Here is an 11093-nt window from a genome sequence, read left to right on the forward strand (position 1 = left end):
ATGGTATTTGAAGCGACTACAGACCCTTTTTAAGTTGTTAGATGCATGTTATGCCTAGGAACAAAAAAGTTATTAAGGGATGTATAATAGCCACCGTGCTTACAAAATCGTATTATGATTATTAAAATCATAATGAAGACAAGATACAGCCCTTTGGTTTAATAATAGAAGGTGTGTGTGCGCGTGCGTGCGTGTGTACTACACAATACATATGTAGTTTTTCTTGGGTTTTTCTTTCAGGTATAGACTTCAGACTGTAAAGTCCTTAGCTGGAGTGAGCCTTATGTTACGGTTACTGTGGGCAAGCCTGAGGTGGGATGACATGGCGGCCAAGGCTCCTCCAGGAGGAGGGACTACGCGGACAGGTAAGGGTTTCTTATTTTCTAGTTTAAGTTGAAAAGAGAAAAAAATCACTTGACAGTTCACTTAATTTTAAGCATTTCTGTTATTTATTAAAATATAACGCTTATGTATAAAAATACAGCTTGCTAAAGTTGGGCAGCACATGCTGTAAGATCCTGGGGGCAGGGAAGGGGGTGAGTCACTTATGTGTGAACCAGTCTGAATTTTTAAAAGATCTTTGTTGGGGCACCCGGGTGGCTCAGTCGGTTAAGCGTCTGACTCTTGATTTTGGCTCAGGTCATGATCTTGGGGTTGTGAGATTGAGCCCTGCCTTGGGCTCCATGTCAGCAGAGAATCTGCTTGAGACTCTGTCTCTCCCTCCCTACCCCACCCACAACTCCCACAACCCCCCATGCTCACTCACTTGCGCATGTGCGTGCGCTCACTTTCAAAAAATAAATCTTTTTTTAAAAAAAAGATCTTTATTATTATAGAGTATAAGTCATTTAAACTGGGACATCTGGAACCCTATGCTTGCTGCTTCTTTCTACTCTTATTATTTTGACTGTTTTGCCGCCAGAAACTAAGCTGCCCCCAAATAGCATTTTGCTCAGTTTAGAAATTTTCACTGAGGAAGAAAGTATTATTGCACTCTAGCAGTGACCCTAAAGTCATTAATTAATCAGTTGTTTTCAAAAGTTTATTCCATGTGTGTCTCCTTTTTTTAAAGCACCAGATGTTATACCTTTTTAGTCTCTGAATATTTTAGGTGGTTATTAATATTATGTGGATTAAATCACCATAGAAACATCTGAAACTGAAATCACAACAACAGAGATAATTAAAAGGCGAGATGTTGGTCCTTATGGCATTCGATCTGAATATTGTATCCGGAAAATCATTTGCCCCATTGGAGTTCCAGAAGCACCAAAAGGTAAGGAATACAAAGAATTCTGTTCTTTTGTTATTGACCTATTAACCGTATCTTTTATGAATTAAAATTTGATTATAGGGACACCTGGGTGGCTCAGTCAGTTAAGTGTCTGCCTTCAGCTCAGGTCATGATCCCAGGATCCTGGGATCAGTCCTGCATCAGGCTCCTTGCTCAGCGGGGAGCCTGCTTCTCTCTCTCTGCTTGCCACTTCCCCTGCTTGTACTCTCTCTCTCTGACAAATAAATAAAATCTTTTAAAAAAATTTGATAATAATTGTTTCCTTAACTCTTTATTCCACTTTTGAAAAAGAGATCTTTTCATTACAATCTATTATATTTTTTAAAATGATATTTAAGTAATAAACCCTAACAGGATTTCACTAGACACACATATCTATAGGCATTGTTCCAAACACAGGGAGGGTACAGAGAAGTATAATAATACCTCTTATAGGGGCACCTGGGTGGCTCAGTTGGTTGAGTGTCTGACTTGGTTTTGGCTCAGGTCACGATTTCATGGGTTGTGGGATCGAGCCCCATGTCAGGCTGTAGCTCAGCAGGAAGTGTGCTTAAAAGATTCTCTCCCTCTGCCCCTCCACCCGCTTGTACTCGTGCGTGCGTGTGAGCTCTCTCTCTCAAAATAAGTAAGTCTTAAAGAATAATGATACCTCTTACAATTAAGCTGTGGAGCAGTGATTGACACCAGACTGTCAGCTCCAAGAGGGCAGCTCCTGAGTCTGTCTAGTTTGTTGTCCTGACACCTGCTGCAGAATATGACACATAAGTGATCACTGACCATCTCTTGATTCAAGGGTTAAAGCTGTTGTGAAATACTTGAGTTCTCGGGGTAAAAATAATCTAAGAGGCATAAAGAGTGTGATTCAGTAAACATTTGTAGAGCAACTACATGATAAGCACTAGACAGCAAATACATGGAAGAATGGGATTCAGCCCCTATTCTCACAGAAGCAAAGAAAAGGTTATAGGATTATACTTCTATAACGAGAATCAAAACTGTTAATGCTAAAAAGAGTTCAGTGAGGTGACTGGACTCGAGATACAGTTTAAAATCAATAATTTTATTTCATATGTGCAATAAAAACATTTAGGGAAAAATCCTTTATGAAATGGGTAAAAAGAGAATGCTGTCCTTAGAAACATGCTATTTAATAATAGAAGCTAATTGTCCCCAAATGTATACAATTTACATTTTGAAATCAATTGAATTAAGTCAAAAGTTCATCTTGGAGAATAAATGAGAATAGATTTTTTAAAAAGAACCTCAATAAGGGATACTATCCTAGTAGAGGATGAAAATTAGCATAATTAAAACAGGGTTGTTGTGGAACTGAGACAGCTCAGTTGATGGGCAGAGAAACAGATGGAACAAGCGGTTTCTGACCCATCTTCAGTCTTGGCCCCAGGGCTTTCAGATCACCGCAATCTCCTTGGATCGCATTTCTTTGCCTCTTACCACTTTGGATAACCTAGGTCCTACCACTGTTTCTGTTTTCTTCGACTGCTTCCCTATTCCCTGAACAAATGGGATGGTTCAATGCTTGCCTCTTCCTACTTTTTATTTTTAAAATCTTACCATTAGGAGATTTTACCTCTGCTTAATAGTTTCAGATCCCTTCTTTACATGGGCAACTTCCAAATCCCCCTTCTCAGTGCTGTGATGGAAAATACACATTGCCAGAATAGTACATGCCAAGGACCCCCAGCCCAACTGTGTGGGAAGAATGCGCTAGGCTTCTTGAAGGACAAGTATCCATGTCGGTGTGTGAAGGATAAATAGACGTTAGTCAGGTGAGGGGGACAGAGCCTAGGAGTAGTGTTACAGGCAGATGGAACAGGCTGGGTAAAGGCTTACAGGCCTTTTATATCAGGGGCCAGCAAACCTGGCCCATGAGCTTTGACCCACCACCTGGTTTTGTTAATAAAGTTTGATTGGAACACAGCCATACATACTCGCTTATGTATTGTTTCTGGCTCTTTTCATGATACAGAGGCACAGCTGACTAGTTGTAACAGAGACCATCTGTCCTGCGTAGTGTGAAGTATTTACCATCTGGCCCTTTAAGAAAAAGTTTGCCAACTCCTGTTTTTCATGATCTAAGAGGAGATGCCAGAAGTATTGTAATTTTAGAAGCTGTATTTGCTTAAAATGCTCTGATTTCTTTTCCAAAGAAACACCTACACCTCAGAGGAAAGGCCTTCGGTCAAGTGCATTACGGCCAAAGAGACCAGAAACGCCCAAGCAAACTGGCCCTGTTATTATCGAAACTTGGGTAGCAGAGGAAGAGTTGGAATTGTGGGAGATCAGGGCGTTTGCTGAAAGGTAAGGAAATGGTTTACATGTAATCAGATATTTGAAGCTTAACTTCAGTATATCCTAGTTAATTTTATTTCACCTCTTGATTTTAAGTGCTAGCTATAGATCATTTGTTAAAGTCTTGTTTCTAATTTTAATGTGTTTTATCCATTTGTCAGTTTCTAATTATCTTACATTTATTGTTTTTAAGCAGAAATAATTTTATATCTTTTTATAATATGAAAGTCGACCAGATTTCACTTAATATTTGATACCAGTTGTCTAATAGTGTAGTTTCTGATAAAATTCCTCCTTTTTTTTCCCCCTGCAGAGTGGAGAAAGAAAAGGCACAAGCAGTTGAGCAACAGGCTAAGGTTAGTGAACAGAAGAAGGCAGAGGACTTCAAGGCCCACATGGAGGCTCACCTCAAACAGCAGCGCTTGGCTGTCCAGCAGGTGGGGGAGTTGGTACTAGGCCCACCTGGCAGCGAATTGACATTTTTAGCCAAATTCATGCACACCAAAAGCACAATAACAATATATTCATGTGGTTTTATTTATTATCTCTAGAATTCAGTGGGTAAGTGTTGTTACTAAAATATCGTTGGCACACATTGTTACATTAGCTTGAGGTGTTTGTGGGTAATTTTCAAAGATAATGTTTTCCTACCAAGTTCCAATCTATAATATCTCTGTAGGCCATGAAAAAGCAAATTGTACTAAAACTCTTAGGAGTTTGTTATAATTGAGGATCATAAAGCTACTGATGGTTTCTTTGCATTTCCACACTATAAATGATGTACTGTATGTGCCTGAATATTAGGGGTTCACATAAAGGATGATTCCCCCTTTTTTCTCTTGAGAAAATCTATAAAAGTTTTTAGCCAACTTAAATATGTAAACTTTTAGGATATAGGTGAAATCAATAAAGGTCTACTTACAGTATCACTAACTTAGTTACATGTAAGTATTTAAAAATTACATATTATGTCAACCAGAATATTCATTTCAAACTGCTTTTTCCTCTCACATTTTATAAAACATTCCTTTAAATTTTTATGCATCTTTTACTTTGGTGTAGTGTAGGTCATTGCCTTCCCTTACGTCAAAGTTTGAGATAACTACACTTTTGGATTTTTTCATGTCTATCTGTCCATTCAGAGAAAAACTAACTAGTTGTTTTGTTTTTCATTTTATGGATGTGTTTTTGTCATCTCTATAGTGAAACCTAATGTTTTACTTTTAAAAATTTATTTAAAATGCTTATTTACAAATACAGTCAACATTTCCAATTTTGAAGGCATACCCTCAGGAAATAACTACTAAACATGTGTTCCGTTTCTTTGTCTTTCCCCCTCCCCCACCTTTTTAAAACTGATTTCAGTCAGATGACATCTCTGAGTATCCAAAACTAAACTCCTTTTCTTCTGAGGAATGAGAAACTATGGGAAATACCTCACATTATATTCAGGCATACAGGATGTGTACAAAAGCAATCCTACATAGATTGTCTGTGATGTCACGGCAGGAGATAGTTCAGCATTACAGTTTTATCTTGGTACACATCTCAGCCCCACCATTAACTTGCTCTGTCCAGGCCATCTACACAGTCTCTCTGAGTCTCAGTTTTGTCATCTTTAAGTTACAATACCAGTAACTTTATTGGGTTGGTCTGAGCATTAAATAAGATAATGATGATAAAGCATTTGCACGAGGTTTGAAATCAGTGCTGCCTCTTGTTCTTACATGTGGAAGCTTACGTCGTCGTGTCGGTCAGGAAGTGTTAGCAATCTATGATACAAGATGTACAAATTGTCTTTAAAAACCCTACCATCTGATCAGCTTATACCTCTCTGCATAAAATAGTCTAAAATATTTTTCTGTAAGAAATTTTGACCTGAGTAGTATAAGAAGTTTAGAAAAGATATTTTATTATAATTTTCAGCTTGCTTGCTTACCTGTTTGTGAACTGGAATAGTGATTATTTAAGTATTTACATGATTTTTATAATTGGATAAGTTAACATTACAGTAAACCAGAAACCTTTTACAGTTCCTATCATTTGCTCTGTGCTCTAAATACATAAAGGTGTTCCTGTCTCCAGTGAGATTACCCGTGTCTCTTTTATTTGCAGTCTGAAAGCTTGGACATTTGTACAGGCTGCGGTTTAGAGTTGTAACAAAATGGCCTTCTTCAGGAAATTAAGGGCAAATTTATATGGACTATTTTCAGAAATATTTTAGAAATTTGATGCAGTTAGATTTGGAGAAATTATGGCTGGACTTCTTGCAGAATGGTATTGTTTTTATTTAGAACTCTTTTGGTTCATGTGTTCTCTCCCTGGCTTTTCTAGAAACGATTGGAACAGCAGAAGCCTACAGTAATTGCAGCTTCCACCACTTCCCCACCAAACAGTACAACTAGTACCATTTCTCCAGCACAAAAAGTTATGGTGGCCCCCATAGGTGGCTCAGTTACAACTGGAACTAAAATGGTTCTCACTACTAAAGTTGGATCTCCAGCCACTGTAACATTCCAGCAAAACAAGAACTTCCATCAGACCTTTGCTACGTGGGTTAAGCAAGGCCAGTCAAATTCAGGTACATAACTGTTATTGAAGAAAAGATTACTTTCGTTCGGGGAAAAGAAATGTCATTCCTTTACTGAAATGGAACATTTCTTTAGAAAATTGTTTTTCTTCTGCAGCTGATTGAGCGAACAAGCTGCAGCAGTTGGTTTGTGACAGATAATATAATTATTACATTAGCGAGACTCCTCTCTTACATTATTTCACTTTCAACATTTACATAGTTCACTTACTTTGAGTGGAGAGGAATGTTTGTCTTAAAAATACAGAAGGCGCCACCTTTCATGCATTGGTGCCCTTCCTGTGAGTCACTACGTTGCTGGTTATTTTAAATCTGAAGCTTATTAAATGTCTTATGCCCCATTAGCCACCAGCACAGCTGCCACATCTGCTACAACCATTGCCAGCACAGGTCAGACGTTCCAAATTACAGGCAGTCCAGTCACTATGGCAGGAAAAGTAATTACCAAACTGCCACTTCCTGCAAACAGCAAGATTGTCGCTGTAAATGTGCCAGCAACACAAGGAGGTAAGGGAAACGGGAAGAGTTCTAATTCACATTTGCCAGATCATACTGTCGCCATTATTTTTCATTTCCTTTTCACTGATTTCAGTCCTCGGATCTCACATTCTGTGTAGCCCACTCTAAAACCCTGCCACACGTAGTTCCTCCTCAGAAACCCAGCAACACCTGATGCTTTTTATTAAAGGGGCGGTTGTTAATGACTCCTTCATCTTTTTTTAAGGCGTTGTTCAAGTACAGCAGAAAGTCCTGGGTATCATTCCATCAAGTACAGGTACAAGCCAGCAGACCTTTACTTCATTCCAACCCAGGACAGCAACAGTCACAATCAGGCCCAATACCTCAGGCTCTGGAGGAACCACAAGCACTTCACAAGTAAGAATTCTTTACAGGCTTATTTTGTTTTGAAGTATGACGTGTACACCAAGTTGAAGTTTTCAGAACGGCCTCTTCCAGTATTAATCCAGCTTCTAATATTCCTTTGCTTTTTACTTAATCTGAGACGAAGTACTGATTTTTTTAAAAAATCTTTTCTATTTCTAAGCATGAATCATGCGAAATGTTAATTTTTTAACATTTAGTTCATAGCATATTCGTATACGTTATGAGTCAAATTAATGCTTTCTAGGATTTTGTAAAGAAAATTCCTTCATGTGAAACAATGGGCAGCATTGGAGCCCCCAGGGAAACTTGCTGTGCAACTTAAGAAGTAGAATGAAAATAGAATCCACGGCATTATAACTAACTAAGTTTGTTATCAGCTGATATGCACACATATTAGATACATCATTTCTGTGGCTCTGGTATCATGGAAAAAAGTTTGAAGTTTTGTAGACTTGAAAATGTTCTAAACCTAATTATAAGGCTGAAAATTAATATGCTCTGTAGTCTCTCCTCTAAAAACATGAAAGAACATTGGGTTTCCGATCTTACTATTATATTCTGTGGGTGACAGATATGTATTGGACCTCAGGGAAAATAGGACTCAACATTTTCCTGTGGGCAGCCATGGTGGTTATAGAACAGAGCTTCACTGAGTCTTGTCCCTTCCTTCTAGTCTATAAAGTTCTACTTGGTATCCCGTGACCAGGAATTTCATATGATCTCATTTGAATTAAATTTTCTCCCCTCAGAACTCCCATCTTTAAGCTGATGCTTAATGTAATTTAAAATGTAATGTCCAAGAGCCTTTGTCATTTCTGTAGACCTATTTATCAATAGGGAATGTTTAAAGATCTGTGTTCTAAGTCCATCATGCTTTTAGTCTTAAAAACATTTTAATTCATTGTCCTTTGTGTCATTTATAGGTAATCACAGGGCCTCAGATCCGCCCTGGTATGACGGTGATTAGAACACCCCTCCAACAGTCAACACTAGGAAAGGCAATTATTCGAACACCTGTGATGGTACAACCAGGTATTCATCCCTCCAGCATTTTCATTTTTCTTCTAAACACCCAGTCTGGGAAATCTGTAATACTCTGTATGTGCTACTCTACATACTAAAAAATACCGATTTGAATGAATACTTCAAAGCATACTAAATTTCTAATCCATTTTGGGGTACATCCGTATTATTTCATTTCTGGCATTGCCAGTAAGGGAGAAGTAGATCCAAGCATGCTTAATAAAAATTTTTAAAAACCTCTAATAAATAGAATATATATTAATTCAAATCATTGGAGTAAAGAGAATGAGTAAAGACAACAGTCTGTGTGGCAAAAGACAGACAAAAGTCAAGGAAACAGCTAAGAAGGATTTAAACGGAAAACATAAAAAAAGCTTACAAAGGCATTATCAGCTCTTCGTTAACGTGAATAGGTTAAAGTTCCCATATTTAAAATTTGAATCCTGTAAAGATAGAACAAAAAAAAATCCAACTGTACAGTAATAAGAAACATATCTAAAGTTGAGTTACCACAAAAGGTTAATAAAAAGATGGGCAAAGATACATGAAATAAAGACCAAAAATAGAAAGTAAGAAAAAGGGGAGATACGGGGTATGGGTGGGGAGGACAAAAATTATCTTACTAATATTGAACAGAGCGAAAGTCAATGATTTTTACATTGTCTTAAAGATAAAAACTAATCTCTAAGAACCAAATAAGGGGCGCCTGACTGGCTTATTTGGTGGAGCATGTTGTGACTCTTGATCTTGGAGTTGTGGGTTCAAGCCCCACATTACATGTAGAGATTACTTAAAAATGAAATCTTTTAAAAAAAAAAAAGAAGAACCAAATAAGATTTCATTGGAGTGTTTAAAGCAAAAACTATTTGATATCAAGGAGGGATCAACAGAAGCATAGTAGACTAGAAACAGGCTGTGTCAACTATTAAACCTTCAGGAATACACATTGGTTTTAAATATATTTGGGCTCTTTATACAAAAATGGTCACATAATGAGTCAGGTAAAACCTGATGAATTCCTTCCAAAAAGTAGAATGTGTATAGGCCACATTCTATGTAGTAAAGCTAGAAGTTAATATTAAGTTATTCTACTAATTTTTACTTGCTTGAAAATTTTAAAACATATGTTCTCATAAGTAACTTTTGAGTTAAGGGAACATCAAATGCATAGGTTCAAGCAGATTATCAAGTAGCAGCGAAGTCATCTGCCAAAGCTGGACTCAGAGACAAATTTATTCAGTAAATATTTGAGCACCTACTCCAGGCAGTTGAAATACACTGGAGGATAAAACAGACCAAAACCCCATATTCTTAAGTCTTTTTTCTTTTTTTTTTTTTAAGATTTTATTTATTTGACAGAGAGAGACACAGCGAGAGAGGGAACACAAGCAGGGGGAGAGAGAGAGGGAGAAGCAGGCTTCCGCCAAGCAGGGAGCCCGATGCGGGGCTTGATCCCAGGACCCCAGGATCATGACCTGAGCTGAAGGCAGACACCCAACAACTGAGCCACCCAGGCGCCCCTGCATATTCTTAAGTCTTAATCAGTAGTTAGAAAAATACATAAAACAAGTCTTAAAGAAAACAGGAGGAAATAAAATAAAAATACAAGTAATAATTAGAAAACAGAGAAGGGCGGGTGCCTGGCTGGCTTGGTTGACAGAGCATGTGACTCTTGACCTGGGAGTTGATAGTTTAAGCCTCATGTTGGGTATAGAGATTACTTAAAAATAAAATCTTAAAAAAAGAGAGAGAAAAGGGCAAATGTTATTAAAGTAAACCATTCTTTTGCAAGTCTAATCTTGAGAAATGGGAACAAAATGCTAGTTTACAAAATCAGTGATGAGAAAGTGCTATAAAAATAGAATGAACTTTTCTTTTAAAAGATTTTATTTATATATTAGAGAGAGAGAACATGAGCAGAGGGAGAGGGACAAGTAGACTCCCAGCTGAGCGGGGAGCCTGGTGCAGGGCCAGATCCCAGGACCCCAAGATTATGACCTGAGCCAAAGTCAAATGCTTAACCGACTGAGCCACCCAGGCGCCCCCTAGAGTGAACTTTTTTTTAATCAAGAGAGAATTGTGTATAGGAATCCTTATAGTACTCACACCCCATACTCAGGAACTAAATCTGTTTGAATAATGAGGCCTAAGTATATACTATGCTTATAAATTTCAAGTCTCAATGACTCATATCAAGGAAAGAAATTTGGAAAGTTGCCATAGTATTTCCCACAAAAAAATCCAGACCTCATGGTTTTATGGGTAAAATTCTTTGAAATGATTAGGAAGCAATTTTCTTCTTATAAAAAAAAGTTCCAGGGCATGGGGCAAAGAAAAGATTAAATCTTTTCCATTCATTTTACAATTTTAGCACAGTTCTAATATGAAATAAAGCACTGTCTTGTTTTTTTGTTTAAATAAAGGCAACTTTCTAAAGTCGAAACAGGATTTACCCCAGGAGAGAAAGTATGATCCATTATTTCACTTAATGCTGCAGGGACAATTGGTTAATTTAGTATCTATTACTTTTACTATTAATTTAGTATCTATTACTGTTTAAAAATAGCTGTCAGGTAACTAAAGGGAACAATAAAAGTGTAATGTGATGTAAATGAGAAAAAAAATTATAGATGACAAATGGTAATATACTTACAAAACTGAAAAAGTTTGGTGATTGCAAGATACAGAGCCTTTGTTCCGTATTGCCTTATGTCGTTTCAATTATGTGTTTGACTTGTGTGATGTGAATCCACAGTTACACGTATGAGTGTGTCTCCTGTGTCAAAGAAAAGCAAGATGGCCAGTGGGTCTGGTGGGGCCCAGTGAAGATGTGGAATTCTAGGAGTTGTGGCCAGAGAGGTGGAGGGTGGGTGGATGTGTGGTGTGTCTCTGATTATGTGTAGCTCAGCTTATCCTATTCCTACCGCCACACTAGCCTTTCCCAAAACTGAATCCACAGACTTCCTGGATGTAATAAAAATTTTTCCA

The 11093-nt window shown here is 37.6% G+C and overlaps 1 protein-coding gene across 14 annotated transcripts in view; it reads left to right on the top strand.

Moving 5' to 3' along the window:
* BPTF (bromodomain PHD finger transcription factor) overlaps nt 1-11093 on the top strand; it is a 146984-nt gene that overhangs the window by 101157 nt on the left and 34734 nt on the right. For 7 of the 14 annotated variants that reach the window (XM_081804660.1, XM_081804659.1, XM_081804662.1 and 4 more), the window contains 8 exons: nt 241-365; nt 1148-1276; nt 3466-3616; nt 3921-4044; nt 5942-6188; nt 6543-6704; nt 6922-7073; nt 8006-8114. In XM_081804660.1, the coding sequence (XP_081660786.1) occupies nt 241-365; nt 1148-1276; nt 3466-3616; nt 3921-4044; nt 5942-6188; nt 6543-6704; nt 6922-7073; nt 8006-8114 (1199 nt within the window). The remainder of the gene's footprint in view (nt 1-240; nt 366-1147; nt 1277-3465; nt 3617-3920; nt 4045-5941; nt 6189-6542; nt 6705-6921; nt 7074-8005; nt 8115-11093) is intronic. The other 7 variants (XM_031023982.2, XM_031023985.2, XM_006729524.3 and 4 more) reach the window with 3 other exon arrangements.

Source organism: Leptonychotes weddellii, chromosome 15 (assembly GCF_054177405.1).
Source record: "Leptonychotes weddellii isolate Sample4059 chromosome 15, ASM5417740v2, whole genome shotgun sequence".
In the NCBI taxonomy this organism is placed as follows: domain Eukaryota; kingdom Metazoa; phylum Chordata; class Mammalia; order Carnivora; family Phocidae; genus Leptonychotes; species Leptonychotes weddellii.